The sequence below is a fragment of the Rhopalosiphum padi genome, chromosome 2 (assembly GCF_020882245.1).
Source record: "Rhopalosiphum padi isolate XX-2018 chromosome 2, ASM2088224v1, whole genome shotgun sequence".
NCBI lineage: Eukaryota > Metazoa > Arthropoda > Insecta > Hemiptera > Aphididae > Rhopalosiphum > Rhopalosiphum padi.
In genome coordinates this window covers 85,181,374-85,209,002 of record NC_083598.1, presented here as the reverse complement: position 1 = coordinate 85,209,002, position 27,629 = coordinate 85,181,374, and the positions used below count along the sequence as shown (strand labels likewise).

Sequence of the window (27,629 nt, the reverse complement as noted above, 5' to 3'; positions counted from 1 at the left end):
GGTGTGCGCCCGGCCTTAGATTATTTAACATCACGACTCACGAGGACTCTACACTCGCGAGTGTTGTCTCCATCTCAGGGGCGGCTTGTTATAAGAATATACTAGGAAATCGCTCCTGTCCAGAAAATAAGGAAAAAAAAATGTTTTAAGTTGGAAAGGTTTAATCATAATCCATAACAGAAGATTGATCATTCAGGTAAAAAATAATAATTGTATCTATATCATAAAATGTAAAAGTTAATGAAAATGTTAACTAAAGAAGAACCTAAAAATATTACATTGGTCTTAGTAAATTTAGTTGGTGTGTGGGTGGTTGGGTTGTTTTGAAACTTGCTCCTTGAGTTTTGAAAACTCAAGCCGCCACTGCTCCGTCTTGGCGTCTTACATAATATTATGTAAAACATAGCAAAAACGCCAAAAACTGTTTTGCGCGGGATAGACCACTCGGGCAGTAGTGATAGTTAAAATCTTTTTTTTTTTTTGAACCTACCGCGACGACGACTTATACGAAAACAGTTCTTATTGTTTCAAAATCCATTATTTTTAAAATTGAAAAAAAAATACATTTTCGTTTTATCGTAACTACCTAATAAGTGTATAAAGTATAATAGATATCTAATAGTTGTATGCTTTTTGTTTTGCCTGAAAATTGACCATAGAGTATCAATCAATTGCCTACCTACCTCTATGCCCCCCGGCCACCCTAGACTCTGCCACACAGGTAAATTTTAGAATGTCTGGTTTAGGACGTTTAGGTAGCCGATAAAATACATATTATGCTCATGGTATTGCCCCCCACCATGCCTGACCTACGCATAACTACCAAATTAAGGGGGGAAGTTGCACTTGCACTCATCAGTCTCCTCAGCACCTCTAGATTTGCGCCACTGCTGATGGCTAAAGTACAGCAGATCAGTACACATTAACCATTGGAATACCGGATAGATACCTTGTTTTATAAATTTAATAAATAGTTAGTAAATAAATAATAAATTAGTTTATTTATTTAATTTATGTAATAATTTAAAAATGACCCAAAGTTACTGAAAAGACTAAAAACGATGCTTACCGTTTAAAAACCTGGCGACACTGTTAGCTGTAAAGTTTCTTTATCACAACCATGCGGTTAGACCTGTGGCGGGAACTTGCAATTCTTTTTTTAATCTTGTTCTGTGTGGATTGTTTATTATAAGACCGTGGTTTGGACAAATAAAGTTTTCTGATCATATTTCATCTTACACTTTTATTTTCGAGCTTCAAAGTTTGTTGTCGACTGCACACGGCCCTTAAGTATAGATGACTCACTAAACGCAATGAATAGTAGATCACGAAAACGTAACAGCAGTGTGAGGTTTCAAGACTTATATTTTCGTAAGTATATCGTAAAAATGGATGATTTTATTACGGGGTTTAGGTAGAAATGGACTGCTCAGAAAACAACGACCTCTTAAGAATTTGGATAACTTAATATTAACTATTAACGTACTCAATGTTTTCATTCAAGCGTGATGTTGATTTATACCATTTGGCCACTTGAATATATCATAGGACATAGGTACAATGTATTATATTAAATAATTAAGATATTAAATATATTATATAACACCATTACATGGTTTAATTTTTTATTAATTTTAATATTGTAGGGCTTAAGTTTGAGCAATTTTTTATTAATTCTATTTATACATTTACGACATGGTTTTCTGTTTCTGTAAAAATATTTTCATCGGTAGGTCTTAAATTTCAAATACAACAATTATATTTATTTTTATATTGTGCCAGTCTTTAAACTGTTTTTGATTGCATCTTCATATTTCTCATTGACTTGGATGAAAACATCAGTCTGGATTTTTACTTGAGCTGATATTAATTTTGCTGACTTTACTAGACAGGTCTTAACAGGTACTTTGTGTTTCATATGGTTGTTCTAAATTGTAGGTAATGGACACGATGATCGAACTTCAAGACCTAGCATTAGTCAAGGAGGTGGATACTCAGATAATTATGGTTATACTAAAAAGGTGACATTTAAAACAAACAACCGAGGAGATAATCATTTTCGTAAAAGTGATCTGGTTCATGATCAATTGGATAGTGAATATTCTAATCGAAATGGATCACCTAGAAATAATTCTGGTCGACGGTAAATATTTAAATTTTTTAGTTATTACCACTTTTAAAATCAATTAATATAACCATGAATATGGAATTCAATAGATCTTTACCTGGAAAAAATTATAACTACAGTGGTTATAATAACTTCAGAAACTCATCGTCATTGAAAGAAAGTAGTACTGGATGGTACTCAGTATTTGTAAGTTTTATTTTTTAATATATTAATTGCACATATTTAAATTATCAATTTTTTATTTTTAAGGTGCCAAATGTTGAAGATAGCGATGAAGTCTTAAAAATAATACAAACTTATATTACACCTGTTGTATTTTATCCATATAATGTATGCTATTTCTATGGTATTTGTATACTTGTAAAATATATTACAATGATCAATATTTATTTTACAGAAACAATATTTTGATAATGCATTAAGATTTCTTGTTGATGATTATAAGGTTGCTAAAGCATTGCACAACACTAGCTATAAGATAACACAAAGAGATGATCGAAAAGTAAGTTGAAATGATTCAGTTGTAGAGTTTTATAGTATTGTATTTTAAAAATGTATGTTAACAAAAATATTTGTATTTAGTTAGTTATAAAGGTATTATTATATTCGCCTCCACGTGGTCCTATATCATTCACACCAGTATCCAGTGAAGTAAGAGAAAAAATGATAGAAGCTATGGCAACCCGATACAATCCTAGTACCAAGAGTTTGGATTTGTCACGTTTTTATGCTTGTTCATGTAAATAAAAGATTATTTTATATTAATTTAATAATAACTTTAATATAAATAAGGAAAATATGTTTATTTTTATTACAGTATTTACCGATAATCAACTGTTTGTACCATTAAATCGACCAGCAGTTCTTTTGGCAGCACTAAATATAGTTGCTCAACATACCAAACATGATTTGTATGGTTTGAGTCTTGAAAATAATCACATTTACTTGGGTGAAGGTCTTGTATGGATACGTAGATTGTTTCCTGAACTTAAAGTATTGGATTTGGCTGGGAACAAAGTAATATGTTTTTTTTTTTTACTTTTATTGTAACAATAGGTTAAAATAATTTTTATTACAGTTTTCTGATTTAAAAGAACTAAGATATCTCTCTGGTTATACTATTGAAGTGCTGAACTTATCAAGAAATCCAGTGTGTGATACAGAGGACAAAGAGCATTACAAACGGTATATTTATGTATTTTTAATGCTTTAGTTTTATCATTATTTAACATTCTTATTATACATGTTTTAGGGATGTACAACATTTTTTTCCTACGCTAATCAAGTTAGTAAGTATCATTTTTTTAATTTTATTCCATTTGTATGCTAAGTGTTAACGAGGAATTTCAAGTATTAGTTTAACAGTATTATGATTATTTTTGGTGTATTGTAATGTAAGGTGTTGAAAGTGAATATATCTTACCTAGTTGAATTTAAAATTTAAAGAGTGAATCACTGTGGTCAATTTTAAGAAACACATTTGATCTATTGTTGTTTTATTGAACTTGAATCTTTTACTCATGTTTAACATAATAGCATATATTTATGTATATTTATTAGTAGTTGTAATGAAAAATAGATAAATTATTCTATAATTATGTTTTATTTATGTATTTAATAAAACCAAAGAGTTTTAGGTCTTAAGAGGACGTTATACCCGCATTTGTTGTCTCTGTCTTTCTAATGTAGATCATTTCAAATTTTTGTCCAGCAGAACACATTTTGTGATGTTAGCTTTAATATTAGAGTAAATTTACCTATTATCAAATTTAAATGTAAGAATATTGTCTAGGGCATCTCATAGGCTTTTATTAAAATCTTAATTTTTAAGTGAGTTATGGATGGTTATGTAAAACATTAAAACTTTAAAACTTTAAAATGTTCATAACTCGCTTAAAAATTAAAATATCAATAAAAGTGTATGAGATGCCCTAGATAATATTATTACTTTTAAGTTTGATAATAGGTAAATTGACTCTAATACTAAATGTAACATTATAAAATGTGTTCTGCTGAATGAAAATTTGCTATGATCTACATTAGTAAGACAGAGACAACACATGCAGGTATAACGTCCTCTTAATATTTGTTGAATGAAAGGTTTAGCTATAAGAATAATAAATATATGCCATTTAAAACATATAATTCAATGTATCTTATATTCTACATATGGGTTGAAACAGTGGCACATTTACGGGAGGGAGATCAGGGAGATATATCTCCCCCCTTTTCCCCCTTTTTTTAGCTATTTTTATAGTTATAATTGTATTTTTTTCATTTATCACTTTATCAATAGTTAATAAAATCTCAAAACATTTTATATAGAACATTTTAGTCGTATCTTATCTCTCAGACAAATCCTAAATATGCCACTGGGTTGAAATAAATATTTAGTTTTTATTAATTTAATCCTAACCAGCAAGAATGAATATAATTTTTATAAGAAAAGAAATTTTTTTTTTTTAATTATTAAATTATCTTTATATTTATTAAGTTGAGCTGCTGTTTAGTATATAGGACAATGCAATTTAATTATTTTCAGGATAACTCAGAACTGCCGTCTCGATACAGTACAATTGGAACCAAGTTTAAAATGCCAATTAATTTGGGTAATTGTTACCCATTACCAGAGGGCCATAATCCTGAACTACCAAATCCAGTGAAGACTTTAGTAGATTCATTTCTCACTCAATATTATGAACGGTATGATAATCAAATTTCCAGACAAATGGTTTCAGAAGCTTACCACGAAAATGCAACATTTACATTATCTAGTGATTTTCTATTTAAAAAGTAATTATTTTATGTATAAAAAATTTGTATTTAACACAAGTTTTTTAAATAATTTAATAATTTACATTTTATTTAATTTTAGTATTAATGGTAATTTATCACAGTACATATATGAAAGTAGAAATTTTTTAAAATCCAACAGAAAACGCAAACATAAAAGATGTTTGTTACATAGAGGCAATGAAAACATAATAAACTTTCTTGATAAATTACCTAAAACCAAGCACAATCTTGACTCATTCATAGTTGATGTTCCATTGGCAACTGTGAGTATCTTGTTATTAAAATGATTTTTCATAATATCTTAAGTTAGTTAAGTTGTATTACTCAGTACCTTCTCCTCTGTAATTTTTCATTACTTTAAGATGTTATAGAAAGTTCTTATTGAACAAACATAAATGTATAGATTGTAATATGTTTTTTAATAATAATATTATATCAAGTAATATTAATAAATAATATTTTAATGTATAATTTTGATATAGTTGTTTTTTTTAGGCTGCAATGGTTCAGATTGTACTGAATGGTGTGTTTGCTGAAGATTTTAAAGAAACCCACTGTAGGCATATATATCGATCATTCTGCAGAACATTCTGTATAGTGCCAGTCGGAAGTGGTTGGAGTATAATTAGTGATATGTTTTTTATAACATTAGTCACCAAAGAGATATTATTAGTAATTTAATTTTTGTTTTGATTTATATTTTAAGTATTCCAGATGATTATTTTATCATGAACTTTTCTTTATTTTGAATCGAAATTTTTTAATGTCTTCACAATTTTTATTGTGTAACAACTTTAGGAGTATATCATAAAATAATTGATTTTGAAAAAATGAGTATTTTGTACTAAAATAATCACGATGTATGCTGTAATATAAATATTGTGTATTTCAGGAATCTTCAAAACGATTTCATAATTTCAAACCAAAACCAATGTCATCAAAAAGAAATAATTGTAATGGCAATACTAACCAAAATGTAATAATGTTTATGGAGGATACAGGTGAAATAGCTAACATGAAATTATTATCATTTTCATCATCATCCTGTCAACATCTGCCCACGCCAAATTACCCACCACCAACTCATCCGCAAACCACATTTTCATCTTATCAGTCTTCACCAATGACTGTTCCTATGAATCCACAGCAACTATCTTCTCATAAATTAGGTATGCTGTCATCCACTCCACAGATCCAACAAATGGCACCTGTTGCTACTGAAAATTTCCAACTAAACTCACAACATCAGCCAATTGCTTCATTTCCTACGTTTAACACTATATCACCTTTAACTACTGCCTCTTTCCCTGTAAATCAATTGTCTACTGAAGTGCCTGTAAATTTGATCAGCAATGTTAATGCAAATCCTGATAAGATGTTTATGGTTAAGAGTTTTTCAAATGAGTCGGGAATGAATAATCAATGGGCTAAAAAGTAAGTCATTACTCATTACCTATATTTAAATCTTATAAATTACAAAATGAAAATTGAAAGTATTGTTATTTGTTAGGGGCTTAGGAAATTTCATTATCTGATATTTACAAATTTATAACAATATAATATCAAGCTTAACTTGAAAGTTATTTTTCAAACTGTTTAGGCCTGCAGTTATTTTCTTGTATTTTTTTTTTTATGTTATTCATTAAATTTTTTTTGTACAGGTGTTTAGAAGAAAATGAATGGGATTATGCTAAAGCTGCTACATGTTTTTCAGATCTGAAAGCCAATATTCCACCTGCGGCTTTCATACATTAATGAGCATAATTTGATATAAATGAGTCTTCTACAAAGCAATTAATGTAATAATTTTTATGATATGATATTTTTATAAAATGGTTTTGATTATTTTAAATTAATTGTTAATTATTTCATTAAATTTCTTTAAATTTTAAAAAACAAACATTGATAGTAATTGATTGTTGATTCTTTAATTAAAATTGGTCCCTATACACATTTTCAACAATTATAAAAGCATGTATTTATGTATGAGTAATAGTAGTTTTATTGGCAAATAGATAAATTATTCTATGTTTTTATTTACGCATTTAATTAAACTAAATAATTTTAGATATTAATATTTGTTGAATGAAATGTTTAGCTATAACTATACGATTAATAAATATTATAATTTAATAGCATTAAAAAATGTATTTATAAATATTTGCCATTTAGAACATATAGCTCAAAGTAACTTATGCTTTAAATATGGGTTGAAAGAAATATTTATGTTTTTGATTTATTACCTAACTATAGTCTATTCGAAATGAGATCGTACCTCGGCGGCCGGCTTCTGCGCATGGGCGTGGCTTCGTTCCGCAGTGCTAGTCTCACGAGCTTTCGTGTGGGGGAAGCGTCTGACCGTTGCGGACGAAAACTGGTCGCCGCTGAGGTACGATCTCATTCCGAATTGACTATAGCAAGAGTGAATATAGTACATTTTAAATTATCTATACATTTATTAAGTTGAGCTGTTGTTTAGGATGTAGGGCAATGCTTTTTAATTATTTTTAGGATAACTTAGAACTGCCATCTTGGTACTATACAATTGGAACCAAGTTTATCCAGTGGTTTTCTATTAAAAAGTAAGTGTATTATGTATTAAAAATATCTTTTAAACAAATTTTGTTAAATAATTTAATGATTTAAATTTTGTTTAATTTTAGTGTTCAAGATAGTTTATCACAGTACCTAAATGAAAGTAAAAAATTTTTTAAATCTGACAAAAATAAACAAAGAAGATATTGTATTTTACATACAGGCAAGAGAAATATATTAAACTTTCTTGACAAGTAAACTAAACATGATCTTGGTTTACTCATAGTTGATGTTCCTTTGGCAACTGTGAGTTTCTTGTTATTTAAACAATTTTTAATTATATAAGTCATACTCATACTATTTTTATGTATAATATTGATATAATTATTTTTCTGTTGGTTCAGATTGTGTTGAATAGTATGTATGCTAAATGTTTTAAAGAAACCAACATTAGGCCCATATATCAATCATTCCTCAAAACACTCTATATAGTGCTAGTCGTAAGTGGTTGGAGTATAATTAGCAATATGTTTGTTATTAATTATTATACAAACATTTTGTATTTTGGGAGACTTCTACATCTTAAAATCGAAACCAATGTCATCAAAAAGAAATATTTCTAATGCAACAGTAACCAATGTTTAACAACATTGCTTATGGAAGATACAGATGAAATGGCTGGAACAAAATCATCATCGTTCCTATCAAAAGCCATCCATATCCATTTTATCAGACTTCATTAATAACTGCTCCTATGAATCCACAGCAGCCATCACCTTATCAAAGGGGTATGCTATCATCCTACAGATTCAACAAATAGTACCTGTTGCTACTGTAAATATCACAACAGACATCTGCCACATTTAATGTTTAACACAATATCAACTTCAACTCCCGCCTCCTTACCTATAAATCAATTGTCTATGATATAAGTTTTTCAATTGAGTGGAATGAATAACAAATAGACTAAAATGTAAGTCATGTCATATCATTCATGTTTAAAATTTGATTATGTTATAATATATTAATATCAAACTTACCTTGAAATTTGTGTATAAAGTGTTTAGTTAAGTTTTTTTGTGTTTTTTACATGTTATTTATTAAATTATTTTGTACAGGTATTTAAAAGAAAATGGATGGGGTTATTGGTTATTCTAAAGCCGCTGCATGCTTTTCAGATCTGAAAGCCTATTTTTCACTGTGGCTTTCATACATAAATTAGCATAGTTTGATATAAATGAGTCCAAACAAAACAACAAGTGCTCTATTTATTTTAATGTTGTGTTGATGATATTTTGTAAACAATTATTTTGGTTTATTTTTCCAACATATTTATAATGTTAATTAAAGAATGAAAAATAAAAATGTATACTTGCTATTGTGGAACAACCAAAACCATTTTTTTCACCATAATGTTTTATTTAAATGTTCTTTAAAAAAATTATGATTCTTGGTCTATGAAAACAATAATAATGAAGAAAACTGTGTTTATCACAATGAAAAAAAAATAACAAAAAAATAAATAAATGGAAAATGGTTTGGACCATTACTGTAATTAGCACCATATAGGCAATGAAAAATAATTTAGTACATAAGACACAAAAATGGAAGTCATATTTTATCTAGATACCTTTTTCAGATGAACCAAGAACTTAAATTAAACAGCAAAGAAAGTAATTTTATTATAATGGTTTTGATTGTTAAACCATAAATAGCATTGTACTATTATTATTTTAAAGAAACAAAATAATGAATGTCATAGTATAATACAAAATTAACTTTAAAAATATTACTAGACTAAAATATAAGTAATTGTATTTTGTAACTCATATCGCATATCTTATATTATTTTATATTGTTTAATTTTTTTTTGTAATGATTAAATGTTTTTAGAATTTAAAATAAGTAACTATTGTACTGTAAATGAATAAGACACCATTGTTATTTCTTGTATTCAATATTGGCAATATTTAATAGGTAGTAATCTTCTGATGTCAATTAAATATAAATATGACACTTAAAATGTATTTATGCCATATAAATCATTTCTTGTTACTATTCTTATTTATAGTTATTGATTATAATATAATTATTTTACATTATATTTATTTATGTTTATTAACCTGTTTTCATTACAAAATGTCTTGTCATATAAAAAGAAAAAAATTTATTGATATCTAGTTATAAGTTATAACAGTTTAATATAAAGCATTACATTGTCTACCAGTCAACCAATTTTTTTTAATACAATTTGTATAAGTGATATATTTTTTTAACATATAATTATAAATATATACGATTACAATTTCATCTTTCGTTTCGGCAAAAAACAATAATTTATAAAGTACCTACATGAAATGATAAAAAAATCCTGCGTACGCCACTGGGTGGTGCCGGTGGCGGATAAAAGAAGCCGAAAATACATATATTGATAGATCCTTCAGTTGCTAAGAATATTATAGTACAATATACAACAATATTATTATGTGAAATTACGAATACATAAAAAAACGTAGTAAACATGGTGTCATCTATAATCCGCTAACAAAACGCTGATATAGTTAGGTATATAAAGTCCATAGTAAAATAGTAATATTAAAATTATATTTTAATTAATAATATTAAATTAATTATATTATTTTTTAATATAAAAATATGACAGCAATCGTAAAGCGGTAGCGTCTATAGGAATCTAGGAAAAAACGACATTTTATAAATAAATAAATAATAATAAAAATAAATTATATAGATATCATATCGAATAGTATACGACACGACAAAAAACGTTAAACGCAGTTAACTTTAAAGTTTAAAATTTCAAATATGTACCTATTAATGAAGTACCTATAAATATATTATAAAAAGTCAATTATTTTTAGTTAATTATTAAATTTCCGTAAAGTATCGTGTATTCACGTCGAACGATCAAGACGTTACTGACGCCTAATATTTTACAGAATATAGTGGAAATACCTATATAGCTTATATCCATAATCTTATCATAACATTCAAAGTCGTAATTTAAACTTTTATTATACTCAATAAGTATAATAGGTGTCTGTTCTCTATATTATTATTATTATTATTATTGTCGTTGCGACTTCGCTCATCAAAGCTAAACGCAGGCACTATAGGTATAAAATACGATTACATTTTTAACGATAAAATTTTGATTATCGCAACCCATGTGTATCATTGTATAGGTATACAAATATAAGTTTAGGCTAATGACCTGCGATGTTAAAGCCTTACTTCTAATAAAATATATATATATAACTTACATATTAAAAAAATTAATATAAATGTAAAATTTGTACTTCAACAAGCGTGCTTTCGAATTTCTATGTAATTTTAAAATAATTTTTTTTATGACAACTATTTTTAATAACTTTTAACCAAAATTAACGTTTTTCACTTAGTCGTTTTTTTCCACGTCATATTTTACCCTTGTCGTTTTCTTCCATGTCGTTTTATACCGATTGCCGTCTATATAGTGTTATGGAGCGTAATATAAATTCACGATAATAACGATGAAGATCTCTGCACCTTGGCTTGTATAGTTGTATCTAACTCATCCACACACTGTATACACCCTGCCCTTAAAACAGAATCAGTACACTAATCAGTCATCACTTTGCATTCAAACTTTATAAATCATTTTACTCTAAACTACATTCCCGCGCATACTAACCCTTTACTATCGAAAATCTCATCCGTTACACAACCCATAAATCCAGAGCAGATACTGCCATAGTGCTATTAAGCTATTCATTTAATATTATGTGTTTATGTGTTCCGAAAAGGCCTGGAAACAGTAAATCAAATCGAACAACAAATAACGATAACCTATTAACGATAACATCGGACTATTCGGACTTTGTTTTGTTTTAAAACAGCTAGCATATCTAAACAATTTTAATTTTTAGGTATTTAAAAAGATTTTTTTTTAGCTATATTATAGGTATACGAGTGCTATGACTAATATTATATAAACATATTATAATATTTTTATACCTTTTTGTAATAAAAATGGCGAGTGCATATTTATTTAACGTAATGACCAGGGCTCAGAATTAATAGTTATCTTTATGACTATATATTATACATATTTAGTGCTATAATATGCTATATAAGATTGTCAAGCAAATTTTTATATTTTTTTAGAATATCTATGACGGTAAGTTATGAACTATAATTTTGTATTTGGTCCGATTCTGGAACGTAAATAATATGACAAATCCGATAGTTGCATAATAGTATTATGCGTTTGCCGTTTAGGTTTGTGTTTAAAAGTGGGTACACACCGGAGCATTTAGGTGTAATGTAACGCCGTAATGTAACAGAGTTCGTGCTCGCTTGAATGTTACAAGTTACAATGTTAAAGGCGGGTACACACCGGAACATTTAGGTGTAATGTAACAAAGTTCGTGCTCGCTTAAATGTTACGATGTTACAACGACCAGTATGTACGTTTAGAGCCGAGCACTACTGTGTATCGGTTGTTCGCTGGTCTATCCATCAGTTATTCACAGTTTGTTCTTGAGTTCACATCGTATGCAATGTCTCCTATTAATTTACAAGTCGCTAGCACATCATTTATTTTAATTCATTCTATTATAAAAAAAAAAGCGAAAGAAGATGGTGGCAAACAAATTTAATGAAGTCTAGGGACATATGTAGTGGATCAAATTTATTAAATTGTCTTCAGCAACAGGAAATAAGCGAACAATACAGAAATTTCGTTAGAACGTCGTCTATTGATTTTGAATTTTTAATAAATTTGATTGGTCCAACAATTTTAAAACAAGATACGAATTTCCGAAAAGCCATTCCTGTGCAAGAAAGGTTAGCTGTTACCTTACGATTTTTGGCAACCGATGAATCCCATCAAAGTTTGTAGTACCTTTTTAAAATGTCAAAACAAGTTATTGGACAGATTGTTCCCAAGGTATGCCAAGCAATTGTGGAAGCATTAAAAGAAAATATACAGGTAAACTTGTTATATGAATATTTTGAATCATATTTTAACAATTTTTAACATAATTTAAAAACAAATCAATAAAATAAAACATAATTTTTTCCTCTTAAATTTTTACTAGTATTAATAATAAAAATAAAAATCATATTGATAATACAAGTCCCTTTTTTGTTAATAATAATAATAATAATAATAATAATGATAGCATAATAATAAAATATTATAATAAATAATAATAACAATAACAAATTTTAATAAATTTATCATACTGTAAACACTTATTATAATAATAAAAAAAGAAATAATAATCTTTATAAATATAACTTCTTAACATTTTGTTTAATTTTAATATTAGTTGAAAGATGAATTATGAGCTAAGATCATAGGCAGTATGATTGGGGGAAGGGTTAGTGTTGTACGTAGGAGGCGAAGGACTAGGAATGTAAGTAGGAGGCGAAGGGCTCGGATCATAGGTAGAAGGCGAAGGACTAGAAATCAGTGGCGAATGCTGACTCTGATGTATGGGCATGCTCATTAATTATCATAATTTATTATAGTTCTATTTAATTTATAATTAATAAATAATACACAAATTTGTATTAATTTATAAATAAGACTTTAATTTAATATATATATACATATACAATAGCACTTACTTAAATAATGCATACTTTAATAATTGTAATTGACTAACTCTTTTAACTAAAATAAATTACATTCACATGTTTTTTATTTATAAATAAAATCAATTCTTCTTTCTTTTTCAACAAATATTTCTGTCACATTATCGTAAAATTCAGGGCTCATTTTTAAATCGTCTAATATGTTTTTTTTCAATCGATAATATTGCAAGAGAAGAAAGTCTATCTTGACCTTGAGTAGACCTACAATATGTTTTTATTCTTTTGAGGGCAGAGAATAAAAATAGCAAAATAAAACAGAACGAGAAAAAATTGTCTTATACTCGTACACGTAAATTACGTACGTTGACGAAGCGCAACAGAATGAGCATGCCCTGGGTGATTAATACTGCGGCTGCTATAGTAGAGCTGGTATTGGAATAACTGGTTTTTTTACAGCGATAACAAGGGTCGTATAGCTTGCGCACACATCTATCGCATGCTCTGGCATTAAATGTTACAATAAAGATATACACAGATAAGTATAACAGAAATAAATAAATTATTGTAACACATTATATTTCTTTTAAAATTCGTAATATAATATTGATTGCAAAATAATTTTGGTATTTTGATTAATAACGTTTTTATTTCTAAGCATGCGGCACATGCTGAGCTTGCCTGGAGAATTCGCCATTGCTAGAAATGTAAGTAGAAGGTATAGGGTTGTAGTTAGAAAGCGATGTGTTGGAATTGTGTGATGATAATGGTTGTATGTGAAGAGGCTGGATTTAATTTATATTATTAGGATAGTTATATTCGTAGAATCCTTAACAAGCTTTAAATATGATGTTGCCAAATTCATGTTGAACCACATTTCTGGTTTGGGGAGAAAAACTTTTTAATTTGTTTTCGATATACTTTCCATATGCACTACATTCAGTTTCTTCAACGGATTTTGCCGCATAAGTTAAAATTGAAAATGCTTGGTCAAGCATATAGTCATCATTAGTTTTTTTTTTTTTTTTTTTGGACGTGTTGACGGAATATTAAAAATGACCGAATCATCTTGGCTTGTAGTGGACTGTAAAACATCTTCGGTTTCCTTATTTTGGCTTTCAGTGTCCACTTGTTCTTCGACGAACTGAAATGTACGTAAAATTAAATACGTGTAAATATTGATTTTATAAACCTAGATAACTAATTTATATTCTAAGAATCTTAACACAACTTTTTAATAACAATATTGTAAATTAAACATTTTAGAAATAGTTCACCTAAAATATGTACTTAAGTTATATGTTTATTATTTGTTTAATGTCAATACATACAATTTAGTGATTTTTTTGTAAATAACATAGTAAAAGTTAAATAAATAGGTATAGGTATCTTAACATGGCTATGTTTTACCTAATTATAAATAAATATTGATATTACATATTTTATATACGAAAAATGTTGTATGTTAAATGCTATATTTAAAATATTTCTAAAAATTGTTGATAACGTAAAACATATGATATTATAGATGAATAGGGTGCAGGTTTTTATGTAAATACATAATTTTATTGAATACAAATTTCTCAATTCTGATTTAAAATAAGCACGTTTCATTACACCCTGAATAAAATGAGACTTTTTTATTTTACATTTTTTCATATATTTTGATGTAAATCATATTTTTAAATATTTCACTAATATTTACATATTTCGTAAATATTTCGCTTTTTCATACCTAGGTATACAATTTTTATTTATACCTAATAAAATTATTATATTGGAATTTGGAAATTTTGATCTATCAGCTTGTATTGATTTACGGAGTGGTTATAAATAAGAGATATATGATTAAGTTATTAGCGGGAGATTACAATTTTTAATGTAGTCATAATCTCCAAATGTATATTGTATCCAATTTTTTCAAAAGAAAAAAAACAATGAAGATGATTAGATGAATTAAATCCAATAAAAAACATAAATGAAAAAAACTAATTTTTTTGTAAATTTGTAATTTTTCTTTTTAAATATTTCAGGTTTTTAATATATATTTTGCCAAATATTAGAACATAAATATTTACTTTTTTATTACATAAAAATCCGCGCCCTATATTGACAAACAGTTTTATACATTTTTAACTACAAAATAATTAGCAAATATTCTTAATTATGACGAATTTTGTCAATATTTGAACTTAAAACGCTATTGATATAATAAATAATATTTGAACAAAAACAATTTAAAAAATAAAATTTAAGTAGTTAATATTTTCTATAATAATGCGATAACTTGTATACTTATATTATTATTTAAAAATTTTTAGATTCCTACGACACCTGAAGGCTGGTTAGCTATTGCAAAAGGGTACGAAGATCGTTGGAATTTTCCTCATTACTTAGGCGCAATGGATGGAAAACATGTAGTCCTACAAGCTCCTTTTCATAGTGGAACCGAGTATTATAATTACAAAGGAAATTTTAGCATTGTATTATTTGCAAGGAAATTGGAGATCAGAAAACAATAATATAACGTCTTCATTACCAATCCGGAATATGCCTCGTAGATCGCCGTTGGATATAAAAGAAGTTCGAAACGAAATTGCAGATTATTTTGTAAATGAAGGGGCGGTTTCGTGGCAAAGCGACTACGCATAATTTTATTTTATTTTTTTATTGATACTTTAAAAAAAAAAAATTATTATTATTTTAATACATACATTATTATTATACATTTAATAAATATAATACATTCAACTCGTGTTTAACCATGTATTCAATTTTTAAGACTTTTTGAGTAGCTAAATTTTATCATTTAAAAAAAAATAAATATCATTGTTAAATCAATACATTTATATCATCACTCCGTTAAAAATCTAAAATATTATAACAAAACTAAAATTATAACATTTTTAGTTTTTACTTACCGTTTTAATGTATAGATCGTGGATTGTCCTTATCCACAATAAAGGCCAACCTTTTGAAGGCAAACCATGAGCTTTTGTAAACTTTATCCGTTCCTTATATAAAATAATAAAAATATATTTTACTTTATAAATAGTTTTTGAAATATAATAGTCATTCAAGAGTCCTTCTAGACATAATGTAGTAAATAAGTGAATTAGTAATATAAATAATGTATATTATAATTTATAATATACAATGTTCTATTTGTAGATTCGAATACTTAACTATTCAAATTATTAAAATAGAATTATAAAAATGAAATATTAACACAAAAGGACGACGTGAATACCTATTCCAGTTGTTGTATTTGCTTATTTCATAGACAGTTCACAAGTGCAGGTTTATAATACGTATTATATTTCGTGTGTACCTATTTATAGCTAATAATAGCCTTGTTAAGAATACACACTTAAATTAAATACTTAGTGTAATTTGTATTAAAAATATTTCCTTTAAATTTTAAAATTTTCATTATTCAAAATACTTAAATAAATAAATGTTTTTAGTTCAATAAAATTTATACTGAAATATTTATACATAATTCGCAAATAAATAGGTATAGGTTCTGTAATCTGCTTATTTGACGAAACCTAATTTATAATTTATAAGTTACAATCATTATAAAAGTGTAGTGGGCCAGCAACTTTTCGTCGATATTGCAGGTCGTGTCGAAATATTTCTAAGTGTCGTTTATTTAATTAATTGAAAATATTATAAGTCCAAATAATAGATTTCTGATGTAGACTGACGTGAAGGTGCTTGCGCTATCTCTGGTAAATCACGTCTGCAGGAGTCCTCTCCAGGACCCCCTTATATAGTCAGTGTCCCCCGACCTATTACCCATGTATCTTCTGGCCTATTCTTAAGTGCGTCATATTTTGTTCTCACGCTATTACGCATTTCAGGATGCACGTGCAATGATTAATCTACATATGACATCCGGTGATGCTTGCCCACCCGCTTGTGGTCAGCCTCGCTCGGGATTCTCAGAACTCGAGATTAATTTAAAATCATATTTCGATTATAGGCTTACAATGTATCGTTGAATTCGTTCATCTTCGATTTCCGAGGGTTAAAGTAATAGATGTTTTTAATTCTCCTATTATTATTATTCATGTCGATTAGGCATAACATATTATCGTCCAGGTGTGTAGATAGGTACTCCTTATTACAGGTAGATGTTTATTTCTACGTCATAATATTACTATTGCACGTCATGTTATTATAATATTGCTATCCTAGTACTTAAGCCTACGTCGTAGTATCCTTTATTGTGTACTATATTATTGGTAAAGGACATCAGGGCACGTAGCAAAAGAATATTTTAGAAACAAAATCTAAATAGTATTCGAATACTTAGCAAGACTGGCTAATAATATTGTATTTAATATTAATAAAAATTGTTTATATTTACCTGAGTCAGTTCTCTAGCTATTTTTTATTTTCACCTTTTCTCACCGAAATGAAGCATTAAGGCTGATAATTTTTTTTTTGAATTCCTTTGTTGTCGTTTTCATTTGTTTCGCCTTATCTTCCCACGCATCGGCTTTTGCGATTTTATTATAATACTTTGGATCCTTTGGTAACCATAATACTGGTTTATTTTTGTAGCACTCAATGAGTTCCAAAACCTTCTTGTTGTCCCAGATATCTATTTTTTAATTTTTAAATTAGGTTAAATTAATATAAATTAGAAAATTTTTATTAAAGCAGCCCTGTATAGAGGTAACCTTCGATCGGGGTGATTCACTGCGAACAACTGGTTTAGTGGTTTACCGTAATACCAGTTTACCGTTTAAACAGTTTTTAAAAATAAGTAATAACTTATTAGGCAATTAATGGAAGAAATTGTTTAGTTCGATCGAAGATAACAACCAATAACGTATTATTTAAAAATAATGTTTTCATTACGTTTTTCAGCTTTATAGCTTTGTAATGAGTTAACGACTGAAGATAAAGTTCTGAAAATCTTCACAGCACTTCTCCTATACAATGTGAATCTAATTCTAATAAGACCCTAAATAACAAAATTTGTTCTCCAGTTTCGGTAATCTACCACACTAAATGAAAATCTAGCAAAAAATAACTATATTTTTTTAACTGTGAAAAATTATTATTTATTGTAATTCTAAATTAATATAATTTTATATATTTATTTGTTTTATTCGACAGACCATAAAACAAATCAAATAGGACAGTGTTCCAACTTATAATTTTAATTTTCGTATATAATATTATGTAAAATATTATACCAACAAATTTATAATATAAAAATTATTATGTGTTATATTTCTTGTTTTTTAAGGATGTAATATATGAAAACTAAACTACAAAATTTTTATGTTTGCAAGAATGTTAGTGGGAGCTTGGTGGACTTTTTTTTTTTTTTTTTGGGGGGGGGGGGCTAAGCCCCAGCAGCAATCACTAAAAATCAGTTAATTAGTAGTAACTTTAAAGTAAGACCGATTATAGGACAGGTCACGGGACACGGACATAAGGTATTATAAGAGATATTATTTTATAACAGGACAATAGAATTACAGAACAACGATAGGCACTCCCGAGTGATTACTTGGTCAGTTTCAGAGTTTGGAGTGGCGGCTCTTACTTTCTACTTTCTAGTTTCTCCCAATGCCCGGTAAGGCGGTAGTGATCACTGACCGTGATTGCATCCTGCGTGTCATCAACGATGAGGCGCACAACGCCATCTCTTGAGCGTTGGTGTGCCGCCGTACGCGTACGCTTACTTTTTTTTTACTGTTGCATGGCTTGCGCCTTCTTAACTAAAAATATGTATTATTATATATTATGAAAAAATAATATACCTAGAACTATTATTTCTTTTTTATCTTTGTTGTTTATCTGATATAATTTTAAGAAAACTTCACTTATTATTAATATTGTTTTAAATTATTCTTAAAAAAAAGTTTCAATAAAATAAAATAGATATCTACTTATTTTTCACATCATTCTGGTATACTTTGTAAAACATTTATCTATCACGCCAATCACGGTTGTACAATTGGTATTTGATATATCTAATAATCTAACATAATATAGTATGTGCAATTTTTTGTATTTTGGATTTTGAAATTATTGATACTAAAGATTTATAATTTAGATTTTAGGTAAAATCGATAAAGTTATAAGTTTGATATTTCCATATACCTACTATCCTGATTTAACAGCATGATAGAAAACTTAGTATGTAGAGGTAGATTAGTTATTAGTGAATGTTTTCTAGTACTAAATGGTGTTAAAATATTATCTCTTCTAATAAGATTAAAATTTACCAACATCTCTTAAAATATTAAAATTAAATACTTTCCAAAGTTAATGTGAAATGATAAAGGGAATTTATTTTGGATCAAAATAAATCTAAGTAAAAAATCTAAGAACAGATGTTGTAGTGAGAATTGAGTGCTTTATATATTATTATTTCAGATAAAGTAAACAAAAAAATTTAATTTAAAAATACATCACAATAAAATAGGTCCCCGGGAGGATATGAGTTTCTCAAGGAACATAATTTGCCATCTTTGCCTTGTGTAAAAACCTTTAGTAAACATATATTTGTTAAATTGATAAGGTTGAATGTAGATTTAATGAACAGTTTTTCAAACTTTAATCTAATCATTAATTCCTAGTATCTTTTAATTAAATTAATTGTATGAATACAGTTGTTAAAAATAGGTTGATATATCTAATAATAGAAAATTAAAAAATATAATTGAAAAACATGGCCATATGGATTATGGACTATGGACATACTTACTTAATAATTTATAATGTATAACATTAAATAATGGCCATGTAATAATATAATATACCTAGTGGCTAGTACTCGCCATTTGCATGTAATTTGACATTTAATATTACCATTGATTAAATATTAATTAATGATAAACTATTAACTAATATTACTATAATATATATATTTATTATTCAAAACCACGGACGTACGTCCGTGTTCAAAACTAGAGCGTAATTCGTAGTACACTGCAAGTACCGCTAAAAGCGCTAGCAGTCTTCAGGTTTTTGATAAAAACAATAAATTTGTTTTTTCGGCATGGTCAAAAAATTTCATCGTCGTGCGGGCTGCAATCGTGCTCGTTAGCAACCAATCATATCTAAATTATTGTTTGGACCCATAGATTAACGAATTAATAAAATAATTGTTAGTTATTACTTTTTATTCTATGAAGACTTGAACAGACGTCTTCTGTATCATTGTTTATAGTATTTGATAGTGCGTTTTCTGTTTACCGATTAGCGTACACTACTCTTTCTCAGTCTTTCACTTTCGTGCTTTGGCATTTGTTGTCATACTCGAGCCTGAAGTTTTGACGACTTACTAAACGAGATGGCTGGTAGATCGCGAGGACGTAACAATAACGGCAGATTTCACAACATCAATTCACGTGAGTATATCGTACAAATTGACGTTTATGTTTTGGGACTTAGGTGGGGATGGAGTGCTTAAAAAATTACGACCTAATAAGAATTTGGCTAACTTAATATTTACCATTAACATACTTACTGTTTTCGTTCAAACACTATGTTGAAATATATCGTTCGGCATACCTTAGATACCTATATAATATATTACATTTTACCATATCGTCCATATCTATCAGTTTTGAAATTCTCAAGTTCTAACAATTTCTAAATAAATTCTATTTACACTCATAGTAGGGTTTTCTTTGTTTCTGTATAAATATATTCATCAGTAGGAACTACATTTCAAATATCACAATTATTTGTATTGTGCTTATCGTTTCATTTTTTTTTATTGCATCGACACATTTCTTATTGATTAGAACGGAAACATCACTATAGATTTTTACTTGACTGTTACTAATTTGTTTATCTAATTTAACTAAAGTAATAATTATATTGTTATGTTAGATGGTAGTAATAAAACATAATCCAATAATTAAAACAACATTCAGTTAATATATTTAACCATATAGTTGTCAATAATAAAGTAAGTACTTTTAGAAGGAAATATTTTTACAAAAAAATTTTATCAAATACTAAATTGGTACATATTTCTACAATAGAACTTTAAAAAGATGAAATAGAAATACTTATTTCTCAATATTTTGTACTTCAAAATATAAATTAATGACAATTTCAGTGTGAAAACATTGAAATTGTTTCTTTAGCAAAAATATAGTGCACTCGTCGAAGAAAAGATTTTACTATTGTGTTTAATGTAAAATAATAGTTATAATTAAAGAAATGTATCTAAATATAATTAAATTATATACATTTATCTAAAAAACGTGTATATGAACAAACAAAAAAACGTATTCATTCATAAAAAATAAAAACTACTAAGTAAACGCTCAACCTCAATTGAAAGTTTAAACTAATAATATGCAGTTCCACACAAAATGAGTTCATCTGATAATATTCTAACCTATCACACTGATAATACCTATTATATTTCTAAATTGTAGGTAATGAACGGAATAATGAACATGATGATCGAACTTCAAGACCTAGCACAAGAGGAGGTGGTGGATACTTAGATCGTCATGGTTATAATAAAAAAGTGACATTCAAAGCAAACAACCGTGGAGGAAATCATTTTCGTAAAAGTTGGGAGGGTAAAACTGATCTAGTTCGTGATCAATTGGATAGTGAATATTCTAATCGAAATGGACCACCTAGAAATAATTCTGGTCGACGGTAAATATTTACATTTTTAGTTATTACCACTTATAAAAATAATTTATATACTCATGAATATGAAATTTAATAGGTCTTTTCCTGAGAGAAATCATGGCCGCGGTGGTCATGGTAACTTTAGAAACTTATCATGGTCTTTAAAAGAAAGTAGTACTGGATGGTACTCAGTATTTGTAAGTTTTATTTTTTAATATATTAATTGCACATATTTAAATTATCAATTTTTTTATTTTTAAGGTGCCAAATGTTGAAGATAGCGATGAAGTCTTAAAAATAATACAAACTTATATTACACCTGTTATATTTTATCCATATAATGTATGCTATTTCTATGGTTTTTATATACTTGTAGAATATATTACAATGATCAATATTTATTTTACAGAAACAATATTTTGATAATGCATTAAGATTTCTTGTTGATGATTATAAGGTTGCTAAAGCATTGCACAACACTAGCTATAAGATAACACAAAGAGATGATCGAAAAGTAAGTTGAAATGATTCAGTTGTAGAGTTTTATAGTATTGTATTTTAAAAATGTATGTTAACAAAAATATTTGTATTTAGTTAGTTATAAAGGTATTATTATATTCGCCTCCACGTGGTCCTATATCATTCACACCAGTATCCAGTGAAGTAAGAGAAAAAATGATAGAAGCTATGGCAACCCGATACAATCCTAGTACCAAGAGTTTGGATTTGTCACGTTTTTATGCTTGTTCATGTAAATAAAAGATTATTTTATATTAATTTAATAATAGCTTTAATATAAATAAGGAAAATATGTTTATTTTTATTACAGTATTTACCGATAATCAACTGTTTGTACCATTAAATCGACCAGCAGTTCTTTTGGCAGCACTAAATATAGTTGCTCAACATACCAAACATGATTTGTATGGTTTGAGTCTTGAAAATAATCACATTTACTTGGGTGAAGGTCTTATTTGGATACGTAGATTGTTTCCTGAACTTAAAGTATTGGATTTGGCTGGGAACAAAGTAATATGTTCTTTTTTTTTTACTTTTATTGTAACAATAGGTTAAAATAATTTTTATTACAGTTTTCTGATTTAAAAGAACTAAGATGTCTCTCTGGTTATACTATTGAAGTGCTGAACTTGTCAAGAAATCCAGTGTGTGATACAGAGGACAAAGAGCGTTACAAACGGTACATATATATTTTTAATGTTTCAGTTTTAACACCACTTAACACATATTTATATTATATATGTCTTAGGGATGTACAACAGTTTTTTCCTATGCTAACTAAGTTGGTAAGTGTCCTTTATATTATTTTATACCATTTGTACGCTAAGTATTAGCAAGGAACCACAAGACTGATGTTTTTATAGTACTTGCTTAACAGTATTATGATTATTTTTGGTGTATTGTAAGGTAAGGTGTCTGAAGTAAGTACATCTTACCTGGTTTGAATTTAAAATTAAAAGAGGTTCGGAATGACTGTAATAAACATAATTTTGAATTCAGTTGTATACAAAAAAGAAAAAAAAATTAAAAATAATGCACACTATATTATTTAAAATTTAAAAAACATACATTCACAGTAATTTTATTGTTTGATAGTTGATTGATTAAACTTAAATATTATACATATTTATAATAGCATGTATGTTATTTATGTGTAATAGTAGTTATATTGGGAAATAAGGACATTTTTAATTGTTTAATTTATGTATTTAATTAAAAAAATACTTTAAACACTGAATGTTTGTTGAAGGAAAGGTTTAATTAAAAAAATAAAGTTTATTTTAACTGAATAGCATTTAAATATATATATATATATTTATTTACTATTTAGAAAATATAATCTAAAGTTACTTATGATACATATTTGGGTTAAAAGAAACATTTTAATTTTCGTTATATTACTTTATGAGTATAAGTGGATGTAGTACCTAACAAAAGAAAAAAATATTTGATGAACAATATTAAAAAATTTTAAATTCTCTTTGTATTTATTAAGTTGAGCTGATGTGTAGGATGTAGGGCAATGTTATTTAATTATTTTCAGGATAATTCAGAACTGCCATCTCGGTACAGTGCGATTGGATCCAAATTTAAAATGCCAATTAATTTGGGTAATTGTTACCCAATACCAGAAGGCCATAATCCCGAACTACCAAATCCGGTGATGTCTTTAGTTGAATCTTTTCTCGCTCAATATTATGAACGGTATGATAATCAAGTGTCCAGACAAATGGTTTCAGAAGCTTACCATGAAAACGCCACTTTTACATTATCCAGTGGTTTTCTATTTAAAAAGTAAGTATTTTATATGTTAAGAATATCTATTGTAACACAATTTTTTAAATAATTTAATAATTTAAATTTTGTTTAATTATAGTGTTAAAGGTAGTTTATCACAATACCTACATGAAGGTAGAAATTTTTTAAAATCTGACAGAAATAAACAAGGAAGAGGTCGGTTTTTACATAAAGGCAAAGAAAACATAATAAATTTTCTTGACAAGTTACCTAAATCCAAGCACGATCTTGGATCATTCATAGTTGATGTTCCTTTGGCAACTGTGAGTTATTTGTTGTTTCAATGATTTTTAATGATTATATGAGTAAAATAGTATTTTGTTATTTTAATGTATAATATTGATATAATTGTTTTTTCTAGGCTGCAATGGTTCAGATTGTACTAAATGGTGTGTTTGCTGAAGACTTTAAAGAAACTAACTATAGACATGTATACCGATCATTCTGCAGAACATTCTGTATAGTGCCTGTAGGAAGTGGTTGGAGTATAATAAGTGATATGCTTTTTATAACAATAGTCACTGATGAGTTATTATTAGTAAGTGAATTTGTGATTTTATTCAAATTTCAAGTATTTGCTATAATACAAATATTTAAAATTTCAGGAAACTTCCAAACGGTTTCATATTTTCAAACCAAAACCAGTGTCATCAAAAAGAAATAATTCTAATGGCAACAGTAACCAAAATGTAACAATGTTTATGGAGGATACTGATGAAATGGCTGGCATGGAATCATCATCATCCAGTCAACAATCCACACCCAATTACCCACCACCAACTTATCAGCAATCCACATTTTCATCTTATCAGTCTTCACAAATGACCGCTCCACAGCAGCCATCTCCTTATCAAGGGGGTACATCTACTCCACAGATCCAACAAATGGCGCCTGCTGCTACTGTTAATTTCCAACCAGACTCACAACGGCAACCAACTGCTTCATTTAATATGTTTAACTCAATATCACCTTCAACAGCAGCATTTCCTACAACTTCAACACCTGCCTCCTTGCCAGTAAATCAATTGTCTACTGAAGCGCCTGTAAATTTGATCAGTGATGTTAATGCAAATCCTGATAAGATGTCTCTGGTTAAGAGTTTTTCAAATGAGTCTGGAATGAATAACGAGTGGGCTAAAAAGTAAATCATTACCTATATTTGAATATTGTTATTTCTTGTTCGTGATTTGGGAAATTTCTTAATCTGATATTTATAATTTGATAACAATATAATATCATGCATATAGTTTTTTGTTTATTTTTAAAATTATATATTAAATTTTTTTGTACAGGTGTTTAGAAGAAAATGGATGGGATTATGCTAAAGCTGCTGCATGTTTTTCAGAACTGAAAGCCAATATTCCACCTGCGGCTTTCATACATTAATGAGAATAGTCTGATATTATGATTCATAAAATTGTTTTGGTTTATTTTTGCATATTGTCAACAATATAAATTAAAAAAAAAAAAAATGTAAGCTTGCTATTGCGGAACAACCAAAACCATTTTTTATCAATAATAATAATAATAATAATAATTGATTGATTAATTGTTTTTCATTTAAATGTTTTTTTAAGATTCTTGGTCTATGAAAACAATAACTATGATGAAAAATGTGTTTTATATGATACAAAAAACTGACATAATAAACATGCAAAATAAAAAAAAAAACAAAATATTTAAAAAAAAGAATTGAAAATTATTTTTTGGACCATTAATATAATATTTTGTGCCGTGTAGGCAATGAAAAATTGGTACGCGAATACACATAGAAGCCTAGCTAATATCAATTATTTTGATACATTGTTTTTCTTATGAACCAAGAACTTAATTTAAAAATCAAAAAAGTAATTTTATTCAAATGGTTTTGATTGTTAAACTGTAATAGTATTGTTAAACGAAAAAAAAACCAAATAATGAAAATGTAATTAAATGTACTTTAATACTCACTATCTAATATTTATCTTATTTAATTCTTTTTAAATGAGTAAATGTTTTTTTTTAGGTTTTTAAAATAAGTGAAATTATTGTATTTGAAATGTTTATGACACCATTGTTACTTTTAAATGGTTGAGACTACGTTGTAATGATTTTTTTTTTTAATATTTTAATATCAATTAAATATATACATATGACACTTAAAATACATTTGCCATGTAAATATTTTCTTGTTGTTATTCTTACTATTAAAATAATAAAATAATTTTTTTTTAGAAAACTGTTTTCATTACAAAATGTCTTATCATATAAAAAGAAAAAAAAATTTATTGATACCTAGTTATAACAGCATAATAATATAAAGGATTACCATTGTCTTCCACTGTATTTTAAATACAATTTTTATGAGTGATTTATTTTTTAATAATATATATTATAATCATGTACAATTTCATAATTTGCTTGCTTTTTTTGGTTATTCTGCTGTATTTTGTGTTTAGGCATTTTTAGGAACCTCGTTTTTGAGTAGGGCACTACTGGCCACTGTAATGGGTTTTGTTATACTTGAATTCGATGATAAATGATTGTGCTTTGGAGTTTGGAGTAACAATTCTGTGGGGAAACTGCATCATTGTCATTTTTATTAAATCAGTACAATTTTTCTAGGTATACTAAAATTATAGAATAAATGACCACACTATGTTAAGTCTGTCAGAGGCCAGCTATTTACTAAGGTGCAAAAATGCAAGCAATTTCTAGTTACGCCAGTCAATAAATCGCGAGGAAAAATAAATTAAAATTAATTTTAACGATCAAAATAGTAGCTTTATAGGAAAATCGATCACGCCTCTTAGAGCCGGTACTTACTAGGTGTCTAGGTAGTAGAGTTTTGATCGTAATTTGTTTTTATTCGACTGGAAATTTTACTCGGGACATATTAAATAATTTAAAAATTACGTTAGAAAGATGAATTTCAAAACAGTTACTTTGTGGTACACTGGTACATAATTATACAGTCAGTTTATTAGTTATTATAATTATTAATTTACAACTATTTCAATTAGAGTTTTTAAAATTAGAGTCCAATCTGACTTGCATAAAAAGTCTTTGTCTCATAAATGGAAAAAAAAATTTGGAATTAATTCCACGGTTTCCGCTATTAATTTTCGAAGAGTGTGTTTTTCCCTACAGTGGGACAAGTTTTTGTGCTAAAACCACGTCGGCGTCGATACACACTACACTTATACTCAAGTATAAGCCGATTGTCTGGAGTTCTTTTTCAAAATATATAAATATTCACAGTTTAGATAATACGTCATTTAGTTAAAATTTAAATTCAGTGGCGTCAAATTACTTTTTAGTAAGTGGTGCAAATACAAATTTTAACCACTCACCTATCTATAGACAACCTTAAAATTATTATTTCCACTTAGGTCCAAGGTCAAAATGTCAAATAAAACTTAAATAATATTGTTTTATACATATTTCGATACATCTATCTATATAAATATATACCTAATGAATTAATACATTTTTAGTTTCAGCCAATAAGTTTTTTGCTAAGTATCTACTGAACTGAATTTTGCAAATACATCAACCACTTTATCTATATGTGCACATAATCGGAATTCGGAATCGCATGATAATATGATATTATTAATAATGTTCATATTCAGTAGGTAGT

The 27,629-nt window shown here is 27.5% G+C and overlaps 2 protein-coding genes and 1 pseudogene across 5 annotated transcripts; 2 read left to right on the top strand and 1 right to left on the bottom strand.

Annotated features, from left to right (window-relative positions):
* The first annotated feature begins 1,141 nt into the window (after positions 1-1,141).
* On the top strand, positions 1,142-9,407 carry LOC132922549 (nuclear RNA export factor 1-like). Of its 3 annotated transcripts, XR_009661028.1 has the most exons (18): positions 1,150-1,371; positions 1,939-2,143; positions 2,218-2,314; positions 2,378-2,458; positions 2,526-2,630; positions 2,711-2,867; positions 2,946-3,145; positions 3,207-3,313; positions 3,381-3,417; positions 4,671-4,921; positions 5,004-5,187; positions 5,420-5,596; positions 5,817-6,358; positions 6,586-6,723; positions 7,436-7,506; positions 7,588-7,765; positions 7,864-8,432; positions 8,578-9,407. XR_009661028.1 is itself a non-coding variant. In XM_060986120.1 (14 exons), exons 1-14 carry the CDS (start codon positions 1,314-1,316, stop codon positions 6,677-6,679), a joined length of 2,295 nt encoding a protein of 764 aa, XP_060842103.1. In that variant the 5' UTR covers positions 1,142-1,313; the 3' UTR covers positions 6,680-6,824. The 3 variants fall into 3 exon arrangements, 2 of the variants coding, with proteins under 2 accessions (XP_060842103.1, XP_060842102.1); XM_060986120.1 differs by lacking the exons at positions 7,436-7,506; positions 7,588-7,765; positions 7,864-8,432; positions 8,578-9,407 and having other exon boundaries at positions 1,142-1,371; positions 2,526-2,634; positions 2,715-2,867; positions 6,586-6,824; XM_060986119.1 differs by lacking the exons at positions 7,436-7,506; positions 7,588-7,765; positions 7,864-8,432; positions 8,578-9,407 and having other exon boundaries at positions 6,586-6,824.
* A 6,575-nt stretch (positions 9,408-15,982) lies between these two features.
* Positions 15,983-18,726, bottom strand: LOC132919110 (uncharacterized; annotated as a pseudogene).
* Positions 18,727-20,077: 1,351 nt separating this feature from the next.
* On the top strand, positions 20,078-26,170 carry LOC132920648 (nuclear RNA export factor 1-like). Of its 2 annotated transcripts, XM_060983196.1 has the most exons (15): positions 20,078-20,195; positions 20,292-20,439; positions 21,484-21,715; positions 21,789-21,888; positions 21,953-22,033; positions 22,101-22,205; positions 22,286-22,442; positions 22,521-22,720; positions 22,783-22,889; positions 22,959-22,995; positions 23,754-24,004; positions 24,087-24,270; positions 24,369-24,545; positions 24,613-25,148; positions 25,300-26,170. In XM_060983196.1, the coding sequence occupies exons 2-15, from the start codon at positions 20,382-20,384 to the stop codon at positions 25,391-25,393; spliced, it is 2,319 nt and encodes a 772-aa protein (XP_060839179.1). In that variant the 5' UTR covers positions 20,078-20,195; positions 20,292-20,381; the 3' UTR covers positions 25,394-26,170. The 2 variants fall into 2 exon arrangements, with proteins under 2 accessions (XP_060839179.1, XP_060839178.1); XM_060983195.1 differs by having other exon boundaries at positions 20,086-20,439.
* Positions 26,171-27,629: the final 1,459 nt, after the last annotated feature.

Coding starts and splice junctions, on each gene's coding strand:
- LOC132922549 (XM_060986120.1), top strand. CDS start 1,314: ATGAATAGTAGATCACGAAAACGTAACAGCAGTGTGAGGTTTCAAGAC. Junction 2,144..2,217: donor AGAAATAATTCTGGTCGACG/GTAAATATTTAA, acceptor GGAATTCAATAG/ATCTTTACCTGGAAAAAATT. Junction 2,868..2,945: donor ACGTTTTTATGCTTGTTCAT/GTAAATAAAAGA, acceptor TTTTTATTACAG/TATTTACCGATAATCAACTG.
- LOC132920648 (XM_060983196.1), top strand. CDS start 20,382: ATGGCTGGTAGATCGCGAGGACGTAACAATAACGGCAGATTTCACAAC. Junction 22,890..22,958: donor GACAAAGAGCGTTACAAACG/GTACATATATAT, acceptor TATATGTCTTAG/GGATGTACAACAGTTTTTTC. Junction 24,271..24,368: donor TTGATGTTCCTTTGGCAACT/GTGAGTTATTTG, acceptor TGTTTTTTCTAG/GCTGCAATGGTTCAGATTGT.